Source organism: Prinia subflava, chromosome 8 (assembly GCF_021018805.1).
Source record: "Prinia subflava isolate CZ2003 ecotype Zambia chromosome 8, Cam_Psub_1.2, whole genome shotgun sequence".
NCBI classification, from domain to species: Eukaryota; Metazoa; Chordata; class Aves; order Passeriformes; family Cisticolidae; genus Prinia; species Prinia subflava.
This window is the reverse complement of record NC_086254.1, coordinates 14229265-14244467: the sequence shown is the minus strand read 5'-3', so window position 1 is coordinate 14244467 and position 15203 is coordinate 14229265. Positions and strand designations below refer to the sequence as shown.

At 61.9% G+C, this 15203-nt stretch overlaps 1 protein-coding gene across 7 annotated transcripts; it reads right to left on the bottom strand.

The window, feature by feature from the left end:
* Positions 1–481: 481 nt before the first annotated feature.
* On the bottom strand, positions 482–14670 carry TLE2 (TLE family member 2, transcriptional corepressor). 7 transcript variants are annotated; one of them, XR_010081092.1, is made up of 20 exons: positions 14507–14670; positions 14324–14421; positions 13856–13919; positions 12625–12669; positions 10808–10870; positions 10530–10604; positions 9841–10030; positions 7825–7922; positions 6722–6814; positions 6379–6423; positions 5188–5310; positions 4032–4173; positions 3501–3661; positions 2855–2931; positions 2198–2447; positions 1764–2011; positions 1503–1646; positions 1272–1422; positions 1066–1142; positions 482–983 (listed from the first exon to the last, which is right to left on the bottom strand). XR_010081092.1 is itself a non-coding variant. In XM_063403245.1 (20 exons), exons 1-20 carry the CDS (start codon positions 14528–14530, stop codon positions 876–878), a joined length of 2280 nt encoding a protein of 759 aa, XP_063259315.1. In that variant the 5' UTR covers positions 14531–14670; the 3' UTR covers positions 482–875. The 7 variants fall into 7 exon arrangements, 6 of the variants coding, with proteins under 6 accessions (XP_063259315.1, XP_063259319.1, XP_063259316.1 ...); XM_063403245.1 differs by having other exon boundaries at positions 1503–1650; XM_063403249.1 differs by having other exon boundaries at positions 1503–1650; positions 7825–7841.
* Between the last annotated feature and the right edge of the window lie 533 nt (positions 14671–15203).

The window sequence follows — 15203 nt, the reverse complement described above, 5'->3', positions numbered from 1 at the left end:
CCTTTGGTCACACCCTGCTGCTCCTTTCCTGTGCAGAGCCCATCCCTGGCCCTGGCTGTGGCGGGGAGCAGGAGCCAGCCCCGGCGCTGTGGCCGTGGCTCTGTGGTGCCACAGGCACTGGAGGAAGTGGTTTGTGAAGAAAACAAGATGTGAGCACTCAGCGCTTGCCTTATCGGTCTGGCTGCCCACCAGCACTGCAGGGCTGCTCCCCAGGGCCCCAGGGCTGGCAGGGTGGCAGCTGCCCTGGGCTCCTGCCCCAGCACAGAGCCGTGCTGGAGCTGGGGCTGCCATGGTAGGCGAGCAGCCTCATCTCTGCCACGCTGGGAGCGTCCTCCCCTGTGCTGCTGGCCAAAAGCAGCCCCCCAGGGCACCCTTCAGAGCCCAGCCCTTGGCACAGCTGGCAGCACTGGCTGGCAAAGGCCCCTGCCCAGAACCAGCCCAGCCCTTCTTTTGTTCCTTTTTATTAGTAAGGGATTGAAAACATAGTTAAATACATTTCTTTACTGATAATTTACAGCTGTTTCTGCAGCAGAAAAAGGGTGCCGTTAAATCAGTAGCAGTAATTCGGGAGACACACGCTCTCAGGCTTTGTCCAGCTCCCTGTCCCTCCCTGAGGGACAGACAGGGCTCAGGATGTCCAGTCCAGCCCTTGCCCAGCCTCAGGGGATGCCAGGCGACACCAGCTCTCCCCTCCAGCCTCTTGCAGGGATGGGCAGGAGAACAGGGCTGGGGCCTTGGTTTGGTATCTGAAAGCAGTGGAGGAGGGAAAGTAGAGCTGCAGGAGGGCAGGTCCAGCACTGGAGGCCTCTGTGAGCCGTGGGGGCTTTGGGCAAGGTGTGCCCCCTTTCGTGATGGTGCAAGGATGGTGACAGGAATCAGTAAACCACCTCGTACACCGTGGCCTTCTTGTCACCAGAGCCCGTGACGATGAATTTGTCATTGACAGAGATGTCACAGCTCAGGACTGACGAGGACTCCTTAGACTGTGAGTGAGAGGGCAGGAGGTGAGAGCAGGGCTGGTGCCTGGGGCCACCATCCTCCCCCTGCACAGATGCCCGAGCCCACCTGGAAGATGCTGGCTCCGTAGGGCGCCCGCCAGGCGTTGAGCAGGTTGTCCTTCCCCGTGCTCACAAACCACTTCCCTGGGACAGGAGACAAAGCAGATGCCAGATCTGGGAATCCATTCAGGGGGAGCTGAGCGTGGGGGAGTAAACCAAAGGGATAAATCTGAGGCTAGCCACAGCCCAGGCAGAAAAACGGCTCTTGCCTACCGCAGGAGGCGAATTTGAGGGACAGGACACAGCTCTCGTGGAGGTGCAGCTGATACTTGTCGGGTTTGGTGACGTGCAGGATCTCCACGTTGCTGCTCTCCATGCCCACTGCCAGCCACTCTCCCATGGGGCAGTAGCCCAGGGAGAAGATCTGAGGGGACACACAGGCTCAGAGCATGGTCCAGCAGGTCCAGCTGGCCCCACGGAGCTGCCACAGGGCTGCAGCCCTACCTGGGAGCTGAAGTCGTGCTGCTGCAGCTGCCGCCCCTCCCGCAGGTCCCAGCAGCGCACGGTGTTGTCCAATCCCCCTGTCCACAGCTTGGTGCCATAGTTAGAGATATCAATGCAGCTGGCACCGTCCGTGTGGCCTTGAAACTGCCTGGGAAAGAGGGGGATGGAGAGGGCGAGGGCACAGCTGCCAGGGCAGCCAGCTCCCCAAGAGGCAGCATCTCCCCCCGTGTTCACCCTAAAGCCCCCCTGCTCCAGACTGACCTCACCATCGTCTGGTTCTGCAGGTCCCACACCACGATGTTGCCGTCGCTGCAGCAGGAGAAGCAGACTTTGGCATCAGGGCTGATGGCCAGGGCGTAGCAGGCGGGGGCAGAGGAGGTGAGCTCGGCCTTGATGCGGGGCGTGGGGGCCGCCAGGTCCCAGATGGACAGGGTGCTGGCCTCGCCCCCCACGATCAGGCTGCGGCCGTCAGGGAGCAGCTTGCAGGAGCGGATGTAGTTGTCACGGTTCTGAACGGGGGCCACGGGCAACAGGGCAAGGCAAGAAGGACACAGTGAGCACACAGGGGCGTGCAGCAGGCACATCTCCTCCTCCCACTGCAGATGGGAAAGGCCCCTCTGTCCCCTCCACTGCAACAGGGGCACATTCCCCACCCCAGCCCCACAGGCACTCCTGCTCCTCCTCCTCCTCCTCACCAGGCAGTCCAGCTGAGCCACGGCGGTCTTGGTGCCCGGCTGCCCCACGTCCCACACCTTGACACAGCCCTTGCCGCCGGTGTAGACGTGTCTGGTGGAGTTGCTGATGGTGACGGCGCAGACCACCTCGCCGTGGCTCAGGGTGTGCAGCTGCCGCGCGTGCCGGGGGATGCCGGAGCCGATGAGGGCGTCGGGGGGGAAAGGCACCGGCTGCATCTGCCCGTCGGCGCTGACGTGGAAGGAGTAGGCGCTGGGAGGGAGCAGAGCAGTGAGAGGCAGAGCAGCGTCCTGCGTGGACAGCGGTGCCACGCAGGTCCCAGTGGGTCTGACACAGTTTGGGGTCAGAGGACAGGGAAGGAGCAGAAGAGAGGCCTGAACTGCCCCTGTGTGATGCCCAAGGGCAGGAGGTGACCTCTCCATTAGCCACACTCAAGCCAAGGTGGATTGTGCCCTGGTTAATGAGGGGTTTAATTACCCAGCTCCTTGTTACTGCCAGCTGCCAGGAATGAAACGGCCGTGCTGGAGTCGGGGTTGGAGAGCAGCTCCCCCCAGCCCTGCCCTGCCCTGGGTGAGCCCTTGGGAGGGGGATGCTCCCAGCACCTGGCTCAGCCCCTTGTCCCCACCCTCGCTGCAGCCCCGGGGTGTGCAGCCACTTACGGCTTCCCTCCAGGGATGGTGGAGAGTGAAGAGGAGAGGGTGGAAGCCCTCAGGTGAGGGTGTGACTCAAACGCCACCTGCACAAAGCAAAGGCCACGTGAGGAGCAGAGCAGAGGACACCAAAACTGGGCTCAGCCCTTTCCTTGCACGCCCGTGGACCAGCCTGGCTCTGTGCAAGCTCCCTGCTCGCTGTGTCCTCACATGCACTGCCAAAGGCCAGAATGGGTTCCCACAGACACAGTTACACACCAGTGCAACCAGAAGAGGCTTCTCTGAGAGGGCTGAAGCCTCCAGAAGCTTCACCTCCAGAAGGGAGCCCTTCCTACTGCCCCAACTTCCCGGCTCAATCCCAGGGGACAGGCAGCAGAGGCAGCACACCCTCCCTGGGTGACCCAGGGACAGGCAGCAGAGCCAGCACACCCTCCCTGGTGACCCAGGGACAGGCAGCAGAGCCAGCACACCCTTCCCTGGTGACCCAGGGACAGGCAGCAGAGCCAGCACACCCTCCCTCAGTGACCCAGGGACAGGCAGCAGAGCCAGCACACCCTCCCTGGGTGACCCAGGGACAGGCAGCAGAGCCAGCACACCCTCCCTGGTGACCCAGGGACAGGCAGCAGAGCCAGCACACCCTTCCTGGGGCACTTACCACGGGGGAGCGGCCGTAGAGCACCGCGCTGCCGACCTGGGGCGAGAGGTGGATGCCCATGTAGAGGCCGGGGGCCGGGAGCTCCCCGCCGAGGGCAGCGTGGGGCACCGTGCCCAGGGAGGACGTGAAGGGGCTGGAGGAGCTCAGGGGGCTGCGGAGAGCTGCACGAGGAGAGACCCCCGTCTTGGCCCACGGGCGCGAGCCGGCGTCACCCGGGGGAGAGGGGCGCCTGCACGGCCACCCCCTGCAGCCCCCAGAGCCAAGCCCTGAAGTGCCCGGCTCCGTGCAGCCCCACTGAAATGACAACTCAGAGAAAATCAGGTAAAGCCCCTGCCCTGCCCCGAGCACCGCCCTGGCGGGCGGTCAGGTTTGTGGCAATGGCAGAGGCGCTGCTGCTGGCCGTGGTCCGTGGGTCTGGTTTTGTGGGGCAGAACGGCGCTGCCAGCTCAGGCAGGGTCCTGCCTCCCTCCATCCCAGTCCCACGGCGCCGTCACAGCGGGGCAGCCCCCGGTGCTGGCCCTGGACACTCACTGACGGCGTCGGTGCCGGGGGCCTTGGCCGGGGGCGGCCGGAGCGGGACGGCCGAGCTGGGCCCGGGGCCGGGCGTGAGGGAGTCACGGGCTGGTGAGGAAGAGGAGGGCTTGGAGGTGGCAGCGCTGGCCACAGAGTCGGTCTGTGCAGCAGAGGAAAGAAGAGAAACTTCAGCAGTGGGAGCAGAGCCTGGGGCAGCCTTCCCCAGCACCACACAGGGTGGAAGGAGCTCCTGGATGGAGCTGGACAGGGACTGATCCCCTCTCCTCTCCTCTCCTTTCCCCTCACACATCTCTGCTCTCCCCACAGGTGTAAATGCCCCATGCAAGCTTCAGGACACCCCAAACTCCCCCAACCCTGCAGTGCCCACCAGCACAAGACCCCACAGTCACATGTGCTGCTCCCTCACACAAAAATCCCCCTGCATGGGGGAGGCACCCCCATCCCCAGCCTGGCACCAAGAGCACAACTGGCATGAACTGGCCTCTCTGATCCCCACAGCTACTTCATTCCTTTTTTTTTTTTTCCTTGCCTCTCCTATTTCTTCTGCTTTTTTCTATCAGGGGATTTTGTCGACACCAGCAAAGGGAGGAAAAAAAAAAAATTAATAACAGAGAAAAGCTACGTGCTGTGCTGGCAGATTGCTCAGGGCGCTTTGTCTGCTCTAATCCGATTGTGCCGGGGAGCTGCTGCTGCTGCTGCCCGCAGCCCCCAGCTGGCTCCTGACCCCACATGGGGGGGACATATCACTTGGTCCCTGCGGTGGCTGGGAGGCCAAGGAGTGGCAGAAACGTCCCTCCCCCCTCCCACATGCTGATGTTTCAATCTGAGCACTGGACTGGTGCTTGGCAAGGAAGAAAGAGGAAAAAAAACCCAGGAAAAAAAAAAAAAAAAAAAAAAAAAAAAAAAGAAAGAAGGAAAAATCAATTGCTACAAGCAGCTCTGGGGAATCCTGCAGGGAGGAGGGTGGAGAACACTGCAGAGCCTGTGCTCTGCCCAGCAGCACTTACCCTACCCCGAGGGCACGGACCTCTGCCCCGGGGTGGGCACAAACCAGCGGCATTTCCGTGCCCCTTTTGCACTGCAGCAGACCGGCCACAGAGAGAAACCCAGGGCCGTGCTGCCGGCCCCACACCCCAGCCCAGCCCATCCTTACCGGGTTGTGCTCCTTGGGCTGGAGGGGCGCGGGGCTCCCGCCGGGGGACGCGGGGCTCCGGGGCGGCTCCCGGCGCGGCGGAGCCGGGCGGCGGCCGGGGCTGCCGGGCTCCGAGGGCGGGTCCTGGGGGCAGAACAGCTCTGTGGGAAGCTGGAACCCCTCTGTGGGTGACAGGGACCCCGGGGAGCCAGCCAGGTCACCCGGGGCTGAATGAGGAGCGTTCCTGCGTTCTGCTCCCCTGGATGAGGGACGGGCTCGGTTTTTCTCTTTGAGTGAAATGAGAGGTGACAGCGGGTTCAGAGGACACTGGTGGCCACGGGTGCCTTCACAAGGAGGGAACGGGGATCAGCACACATGAGGAGATGAGACAGGGCTGCCATTTCAGAGGCAAGGCCACCCCTCAGCCCTTGCTCTCCTATAACCATTCAACCAGGTCTGTGACTTTTGATCACCACAATGAGCAGCTTTCACAAGTGTCATTTTCTGCAGAAATTCCTGCTGATCTTCCTTTCAGGGCTCGTATTTTCTTAGGAAATGGCACCAGTAAAAAAGACCTCATGTCTTTCTCTCCCCTCTATCTTCTAGGAAAGGAACAAGTACGTCCCCAAAAACATCTTTACTGAGAATAGTGGTGGCTGGGATCAAATTCTGTCACGTGTGCCTCGGTCAGGAAAGGTTAGAACGCCACAAGCATGTGGCAGTTCCATTGCAATAGACTGGAATTCAGTGAATGCCCTGCACTGAGGTGGGTTAAAGTCGAGGCTGCTCGAGGGCCAGGCAGGACGTGGGGCCAAGGCCTGGGGGTGGCAGGGCCAGGGTGTGCCCTGAGGCTCCTGCCACCTCCACCCACAGGAGCTGCCAGCAGCAAAGCGAGCTCCACGGAGCTCTCATCCCAGCTTATCAGCCTCCCCATATGGGATGCTGCAGCAGAGGGGCTGGAAGGGGATTGTGAAGCAGAGCCAAGCCTGTGGCTGGCAAAGCTGAGCCCTGGCTGGCACAGCCTTCCCAGAGCAGTGGGAGTGGAATCAGTCTTGGCTGGCACAACGCACCAGAGCAGGGCTGGCACGTGTCCTGGCTGGTCACTGCTGCCCAGCAGCAATGAGCTGGAGCCTAAAGAACCCCAAAGCTGAGGAACCAGAGTACTAAACCTAACAACTGAGCAGAATACCTTGCCAGGCTGCAAGGGCTTACCTCATCCACCACCAGGTTGTAGTCACTCTTGTCCCCATCGCTGTCCTGCAAGGAGGGAGAAATCCAGAAGGGCTCAGTCAGGACAGGGAGATGCTGGACCAGGCTCTGTGTTCTGCCCCAGGACCCCAGAGAACAGAGGGATCCATTTTCTCCTGCACATCACTCCATGGAGCAACACCAACTGTGTCCTGCTGGCAGCAGGACCCACACCTCGGGCTGAGGGGCCTCCCTGGGGCTCCTCTTTGCTTTGTTCTTGCTCACAGGACCCCAGCCCTGTGCAGCAGGGGCTCCCCAGCCCCGTCCCCAGCCCAGTGCCCCCAGGCACACCCCTTGGGGCACTCACAGAATGCCCAGGCAGCTCCTTCTCCTCCCGCTTCCTCTTCAGCCCTGTCCGCTCCTCGTCCTGCGGGCTCTCGGGAGGGGAAGAAGAAACGCTCTGAGGCAGAGAGGGAGAGGAAGGTGTGTGAGCCACTGAGAGGACAGACAGCCACCCCTCACCTGTCTGTGGGGCCAGGCCCTGCTCCATGAGCACCTCCATCCCCCCTGGCTGCTGGGAAGGACCCCAAACCCCCCAAAGCCAAGCAAGGATCATCCCCAGCACTACCAGAGAGAGACCCACCCCTGCAGGGACAACGAGCCAGGGTGGAGCAGAAAATCCCCACTGCAGCCGTGTTTGCTTCACCTCAACCCTGCCAGGAGGGTTGGGAAGCAGAGGGGGCCCAGCAGGAAGAACACCCCTCTCAGATGCTGCTGGCAGCTGCAGGGGTGTCACACGTGCCCTGGCACCCCCAAACCTGTGATGATGCAGCCAAAAAATGATGGAGGTGCCCCACCCCAGGGCTCCCTGCAGCTGATTGCTCCCAGCACCGTCAGATCAACAGTTCTGACCCAGAACCAGGGGGCAGAAAGGGTTCCCTGTCCCCCAGGCTATCTCAGGGGAGGTGCCTGGGCAGTCATGGGATCACAGACACCTCCTCTGCTTCCTCCTCTCCCACCTCACAAGCCCAAGATCGATGCCTACAGCTCCCCAAGGAGATCATTAACCCTTCCTTGTACCCTGGATTCTGCACAGCTACTGTGGAGCCTGGGAAGGGAGTCACAGCTCTGGGGCTGGGGGGATCCTAAAAGGGAGGGGGCAGCCAAGGACTGCAGAGGGGCTGGCAGCTCTGAGACCTGTTCAGAACGATTCCTAAACTGGAAACTCCTTGAAAAGGACAGAGCTGGTTATTTTGGGAGCAGCCCTTGATCTTTAGGTCTTTGCATCAGCGAAGACTGAATTGAGGTGGCCCAGAAGATTCAGTTACAAAACCCTGATGCAAACACAGCCCACCCAGGCCAGCAGGGCTCAGCCAGCAGCCCCATCCCTTCCCAGGGCTGGTGGCCAGCTTGGAGCACCCTGGAGATGCCACCAGGGCCAGCTGAGGCCACTTCCCTGTCACAACTTACCCGGCTTGGGGTGTGTTCTGGAAGCAGGCAGCAGCAGGGAGAGCATCCCAGGTCCATGCCAGAGCAGAGGGGAGGACAGGAAGAGGTTAATGCCAAGCCTGTGCCCCACGTACCCAGGCAGGAAGGAGAGAGGGGCACAGCAGGGCAAGGCAGGAAACAGCAGGACACAGGTTTAGAAAATAAATAAACAACAAACCACACCTGATTTCCCACTTTGCCCACCTGAAGTGTGGCTTCTCTGTTGTCTAATGGGAGCACTTTGGTGCTCCTCAGTGAAGCAGGGGAATCTCTACCCACCCACCTCCTTCCAAGAAATGATCCCAGCTTTGGAATCTCTTCCCTAGACATGACAACAAAGCCACCAGGAGGGGACAACCTGGCCAGCTGAGATCCCCTGGCTCACACCCCTCCTATCTCCTTAGGAAGCCCTGCTTGGAAACTCTCTGAGGCTTCTGTACATGCACAGCAAAGCAGGTCCACTCCCCTGAGCCCAGGGAAGAAGTGCCAGGCATTTACTGCAAATCCAAGCACAGCATTGTGGGCTGGGGTTCAGCAACCTTCCCTGGCTGATTTTTGCTGCTGAACATCCACCAGTGTTTGGAGAGAACGAGTCCAGGTCCCTGCTGGCAGAGAGAGGCAGGCAGGGATGGGAATCTGAGGGATTCTTGCAGGCACTGCTCCAAGGCCGTGGTCTGGAGCAGGACCAGATGCCTGCCACCAGCCCTGCACCCCTGGCTCAGCCTGACTCACACCAGCTCTGGCTAACCATGGCAGAACACTGAGGATTAACCCCAGACAGATGGAGCATTTCAACCTTTTTTTTAAATTTTTTTTTTTTTTTAATAAGGAATGGCCTTCACCACGGCCAGACAGCCAGGCTGAGAGAAGTTCTGGCTGGAGGCACGGGCTGCCCGGGCTCTGAGGGTTAAGCAGGCTCAGCACAGCCTGCTTTTATTCTCTCTCTGGACTTTGTTTTGCTCCTTTGTAGAAGCCATCCTTAAAGAAACACGGGCAGGATCTGAACTGCAGACAGCTGTGTGCAGGGGGGCAGAACTGCCACCGACAGGCTCCTGCTGCTCTTTCCACCACCTCCAAATCTCACAGGCCAAACCAGAACCTGCAACAAACCCCAGCCAGTGCCCAGCTCTGCCGCTGCTCTTGGGTCCTGACCCCCGTGCATTTCAGCCAGCACCTTCCCCAGGGGAGTCTGCGGGGAAACATCACTCCTGCTAAATCTGGCTGCCTGTTCCTGGCCCACAGAGCCTCTTCTCCTTGTCCCAGCCTCCTCAGCTCAGCCTGTGCTCTGAAAAGGTGACTGGAGCTTCTCCTTTGTGCAGCCCTTCAGCAGCAACAGGCCACGAGCGAAGCTGGGCAGCGTTGCTAATTTGGCCCAGGCCTGCCAGCAGCATTCAGAGCACTGATTTAATGATGATTAAATATTGATGATGTTTGTAAGGCACTCGGTGATCCTGACAGGAGGAGGCACCCATATGGACTAGGAATTAGTGTAATTTACACAGCACAACACAGGCAATGAGGCTCTGCCTTCTAAATTCCTTGCCCCAGGCCTGTGGCTGTCACAGTTTCTACCAGGGGCTTGCAACAGTATTTTCCCCTAAAAGTCTCATCTTTAAGAATCAGATCTTTGCTTGGTGTAAACCCTGGTGTAAAACAGAGAGGATTCTTTGTGGTGGGGACCTCCCAGCTGCCTCATGGAGGGAGGGGACCCTCACACACTGGAAACACACCCAGGGGAGCAGGGAGACCTGTGTGTGTGCACAAACACCTGCCCAGAGCCAGGGCTGCACACACAGCACCACTGCAGAGCAGCAGCTCCCAGGGCAGAAGCAGAGCCTGCCTGTGGGGCTGCAGGTGTTCCACCAGCTGCATCTGCCATCCCCAGGGCATGCAGCAGCCAGGAGAGGCAGCAAAGAGGCAGAGCAGGCAGCAGGACCCCTGCACACGCTGCCTCAGCCGGCCTTTCAAGGGTTAACCCACTGTGCCTCTTCCCCTTACCTCTGTTCTCCCCATCCTGGGCCACTCTGTCCTCCTTGGTGGCCAGCTGGGCCTGTGCCATCAGTGCCCCCAGGAGCCCCGCGGCGCCGGCCCCGCTCAGGCCGGGGGGCTGCAGGCTGGAGGGGAGGGGGGACGCGTGCTGGGAGAGGTGCTGGAGCTGCTGCTGCTGCAAGAGAAAGAGCCAATGGTCCTGGATGTGGAGGAGGCAGCCGTGCCCGGGCGCTGCCCTCGCCGCGGGCTGCGATGCCAAGCGCGATGGGATGAGGCAGGGACGAGCAGGGGGCAGCCCTGCCCCTTCCCCCCGCGGGCTGTCCGGGCTCTGAGGGCTCAGCAGGTTCAGCACAGCCTCTTTTATTCTCTCTCTCTCTGGATTTTGTTCTCCTCCCGTGCCCCTTCCACCCGTGAGTCCCTCCCTGCTGCAGACGCGACCCCAACGCTGCAGAGCCCAAGCCTTGGCTCTGCCCCAGCCTGCTCAGGGGTATCCCAGGGGACATCCAACACCTTCAGGGCACTGTGACAAATCCCTTTTACACCCTCAGGACACTGTGACAAATCCCTTTTACACCCACCACAGTGGGTATCAAAATAGTATCACAATAGTAAAAACCCTGACTTTCCCCCATCACTGCAGGGCCCAAACCCCCAGGCAGGAGAGAGTCTTTGCCCACTTTGGCCACTTTGCCACTCACCCCCACGATGCTGTTGAGCTCCCCCATGGTGACCTGCTTGGCCCGTTCCACAGCCTGCAGGACCTGCTGCTGGTGCTGGGGGAAGAGCACAGGGGTGGTCACGCCCGGCTGGAGGGAGCACTCGGCTCCTCATTGCCTCACCCAGCCCTTCTCCCACCCCTCCAGCCCAGGCACGGAGGTTTTCTTCCCCAACACCTCCCTTTGCTCAGGCTGGACTTTGATTTGGTCCTTCCCAAGAAGTCAGGGCAACCTGAAGCACCCCCCTACCTCCTCCTTACCTCCTGCGTCAGGAAGGGAATAATCTGGGCACAAATGGCACTCAGCCTCTTGACAATCTCTGCCTGGAAGAGGAAGCAGGTATCACCAGAGATGGAGGGCTCTGAGCCCCATCCCGCCCCCCTGCAGCAGCCAAGCATCCTGCACACACTCAGAGGAGTTAAACTCTCCCCACCCACGCCCTCCTGGCGGAAATCCTCCTGCTGCCGCTGCATCCCTGCTGGGATTTCCCGAGCTGCTGCCAAGGGAGGGCTCTGCCCAGGGCTGCTGGACCCCCTCAGGCTGCCAGGCACAGGGGAGGGAGCCCACGCCTGACTCCCCCCGTGGCCCCAGGCCAAGGCGAGCTCCGGGCTGTCAGTCCTTCCGAGCTGTCAGTCCTTCCGCAGCCCAGCTGGCTCTGCTCAGCCCAAACCCATCCTGGCTTTGTGGGCTGCCGTGGCCAGCGGGCAGGGACGGAGGGGAGCCGAGCCACAGGCGCTGGCAGCGGGCTCTCCCTGGGCTCTCCCTTCCCAAACATCCAACTCAAAGGCAGGGCAGACCAAGCAGGATGCAGAACTGCACAGATTCGACCTTCTCGGCATCGCACCAGTGAATCCCTGGCTGCTGCTGGTTATACCTGCCCTGACCCGGGGCAGGGACTCCACCACCATCCCCATCAAGCCCTGGGAGAGCTCCCTCTGCTCCCTCAGAGGCACAAAGCACCCCCAGACCTGCCCCCGCCCACAGGGGAATGCAGAAAACCGCGGTGCATCCTCTGAGGAGAGGCTCTGTGGCTGCAGACAAACCCACAGCCGGGCCGCGTTCCCACCAGGGCAAGCGGCACTTCCCGAGGAAAGGGGCTGCGACTTCCAGCCCGGCCTCTCTGTGAGAAAACCCACATCTCCTGGGGAAAACTGGATCCCCCCCCTGCTGTAAATCCACCCCTCGACTGGCTGCCCTGAAGGGTTTTATCAGCTCAGGTTTCTGACAATCCCCGCCGGTGTTGCAGAGGTCAAACCAGGCTGGGAGCCAAGGGAGAACAAAGGGAACATTCACCTGCTGTGCCCCTCACCCATCAGCACCCTGTGCTCTCCTGCAGGTCCCTGCTGCTCTCTCAGCCTCTGCCAGCGTGCCCACAGAGGCAGGGACCCCCTCCTCCAGCCCAGGCTCCCCCTTCTCAACCACTTGGCCATCCCCCCGTGGGCTTGGGGCACCCCTGGCTCCCCATCCCGCTGGATCCTGGAGCAGGGAAGGGTGGCAGGAATGTGCTCGTGGTCTCCACCACGCTCCCTGCTAACAAAAGGAGCAAACTCGGAGGGGCTGAGCCAGCTGGAGGGATATGGCAGTTGACTTGCCACTTTGTCAGGCATTGGTCCAAACTAATTTCCCTGGCAGAGAGCCCATGATGACTAGATTGATAAATCTGAAGAGGGAAAGCAAATTAACGCTGGAACAAAAGGGGAACCAGGGAAGGGTGAAAACACTCCTCTGGCTTTGGGAAAGGAAAAGGGGATTAAGGAAAAAAGAAAAGAAAGACAATCCATTTGCCTCTGGGCTCTAGCTCCTGCTGTTTCCTCCACTTCCCTCCTTCAAGTGGGGCCCCAGGGATGCACTGCAGGGAGGCACCAGGGCTCACAGCAGGGCTCTGAGCGGCGCCTCTTTGGGATGGGGAACTCAATAACACATCCTGACAACTGCTGCATCCCTTTGCAAGCCGGTCCCTCGCACAGGGCTGGGTCACACCCCCCAGGCCATCAGAGCTACACGGGCTCAGGGGAGATCATTTTCCAACAAAGCCTCCAGCCTCCCCTGTTGCTGGCCCGGCCCCCGCTGCACTTACCTGCTTGTGCATTTCAATGTTCAGGCCGTAGGACATCTCGTAGTACTGAGAGGAAAAACCACAACACGGCCTGCTTAGGAGCTGTCCAGAACAACTGGCCCGGGACCAGCCCGGGGTTTGGCTGGCCCCAGCCCACGAGGAATGGCCGGGACACTGTGCCAGGAGCCTGGGACAAGGTAGGGAGCAGCCACAGGCTGTTAACACCTGCATTTTCTGCACTGCTTTAAGCCAGGGCAAGCCAGTCCTGCTGCCCCCCAGATCCTGTCCTGGCTCGTCCTGCCCCACTCAGGACCTGTTTTCACATCCTGGCACAGCTGCCCACCCACTCAGACCGTGCAGAGCAAAGATGACAGCAGGTTACACCCTTCAGCAGCCACCAGTGACTCTGCCAGGGGTGCTGAGCCCAGTCCCTCACACCCGGGGAGAAAAGGGGAGCAGAGGACCTGCTTTCCTCCAGCAAAGCCTATTCCAAAGGCAGCAATCCACCTCTGGAAATCCCTGAGCCCCCAGGATGTGGGGAGGGATCCCAACTGAGGGGTGAGAGGAACATGACCTGCAATATCAACACCCCAACCTCACAGACAGGGCTGGATTCACCACGGGAACCCCTTGGGCTTGCCCAAGTTCATCTTTTTGCCTCTTGGATGGTGTCACTCGGGTTCCCCCTTTCCCCAGAGAGGCCAGCAAGGTCAGATGCTGAAGAAGGAATTGCTCTGCTGTCCCCATCCCCTTCCCTTCCTCCCAGCAGCTGCCCTGCTCCCGGCAGGCTCTGGCTGGTGCCCGGGTCAGTCTGCCTTGGCACCTGTAACCCCTCATTGGCAACTGCAGAGAACTCCTGCCCTGCTCCTTCCCCTTCCACCCAAACCACGAGCCTTGGAGCATCAGTTCTTAAACACCCACCCCTGGGGAGAGAGAGAGGGAGGAGTAGGGAGCTTTCTTAAAAGGCCAGATAGAAAAAGGTAAAAAAAAAAACACTCCCCCCATAAAAAGAGACAAAACCTATGGCAGGATTCCCAGGGTCAAGCAGCACTGAGCACCGAGAGAGCAGCAAAAGAGGCAGCGTTGCAATGGTGATTAACTCCTTCCTCCCTCACCTCTCCCCAACCCCAAGGTCAGCACCGGGCAGGGCAGTGGTTCCTGAGTGGCTGAAAGGAGCCCCAGCATCCAAATGTGCCAGCCCAGGGGCACAGCCCTTCAGGGGAGGCAAGGGGACACGGCAGGGACAGCTCACCATGACATAATGTCTCTGCATCTCTGTCTTCTCGCTCACCAGCTTCTCGCATTCCAGCTTCAGGCTGCAAAGAGGAGCCGGGGCTTCCGTTCACGGACCTGCAGCTCCTGCCCCATCCCTGGGCTGAGCTCCCTCGGCGAGCCCAGCGCATCTCCTGCCTGCCCCTGCCCCTCCCGGGGCTGCAGGGGTGTCCCACACCCTCCCTGGGGCACCCGCAGCCCTCGGCTGTGCCGTGCACACACCTGTAGCTCTGACACCACACTCAGCCCGAGGAAACGCGGCTGATCTTCCCCTCGGGACCCCCCTCACCTGATGGTCTCACGCTGCCCCTCAGCCCAAACCCCTCTCCCCTTCCCCAGGCGCCTTTTCTCTTCCTCCTTCCCCACTTTCCCCCCTGCCCGAGCGCTCCATCCTCCCGTGTCCCCTCACCCCTCCGCCCGCAGCCCGGCCCGGTCTCCCCCGGCCCACCTGTGGTACTGCGCCTGCAGGAACTGAAATTCCTCCTTGATGCGGTCGCAGATTTCCAGCACCGAGAACTTGAAGGGCTGCCCGGGCTGCAGCGGGGGCTGCGGAGAGATAGCCCGGCTGGAGGCTGCGGCTCGGCCCCCCCTGCCCGGCCCGGCCCGGCCCCGCCGCCCCCGCGGCACTTACCGGGTGCCGTCCCTGCGGGAACATCCTGAGCGCCCGGGCTGCCGGCCCGGCCCCGCCGCTCCCGGTGGGGCTGCCGGGGCACGGGGGTGCCTGGGCTCGGCGGGGATCCGGGGTCGCTCCGGGCGGCTCCGGCGGGGCGCGGGCGGCGCTCCCGGGGTCTCCGCTGGCCCCCGGCGGGGCCGGGGCGGGGCGGGGGCGGCCCCGGTGCGGGGGAGCGGCCGCCCGGCCCCGGCCGCCCGCGCCCGCTTAAGGACGCGCGTTCCCGCGGGGCTCGGGACCACGGCAGCGCGGCACCGGAGCGCCCGCTCCCGCCCCGTGCCCGCGGCGGCCCCGCGCCCGCACGGCGATGCCGGAGAACAAGGGGAGCCCGGGGAAGGCGCCGGCGCGGGAGCCGCCGCTGCTGTCCCGAACGGAGCCGCTCGGGAGGCGCCTGCCCGCGCGGCTGCCCCTGCCCGGGGCTCACCGGGCGCTTCCCCCGCCCCGAGCCCCGCCACTCGCGAGTCCCCAGCGCGGTCCCACTCGCGCGCGCGGTCCGGAGCTTTCCCCGTCCCCGGGGCAGCCCGGTCCCCCGGGCGCTGCCACCGCCCCCGACGATGCGGGCGGACGCGGCACCGGCCGCGGCGGACATCACAAACGAGTGCAGCCGGACAGCGCCTGCCGGGCCGGGGACACTCGGGGCAGCGGGTCCCGGTGCACA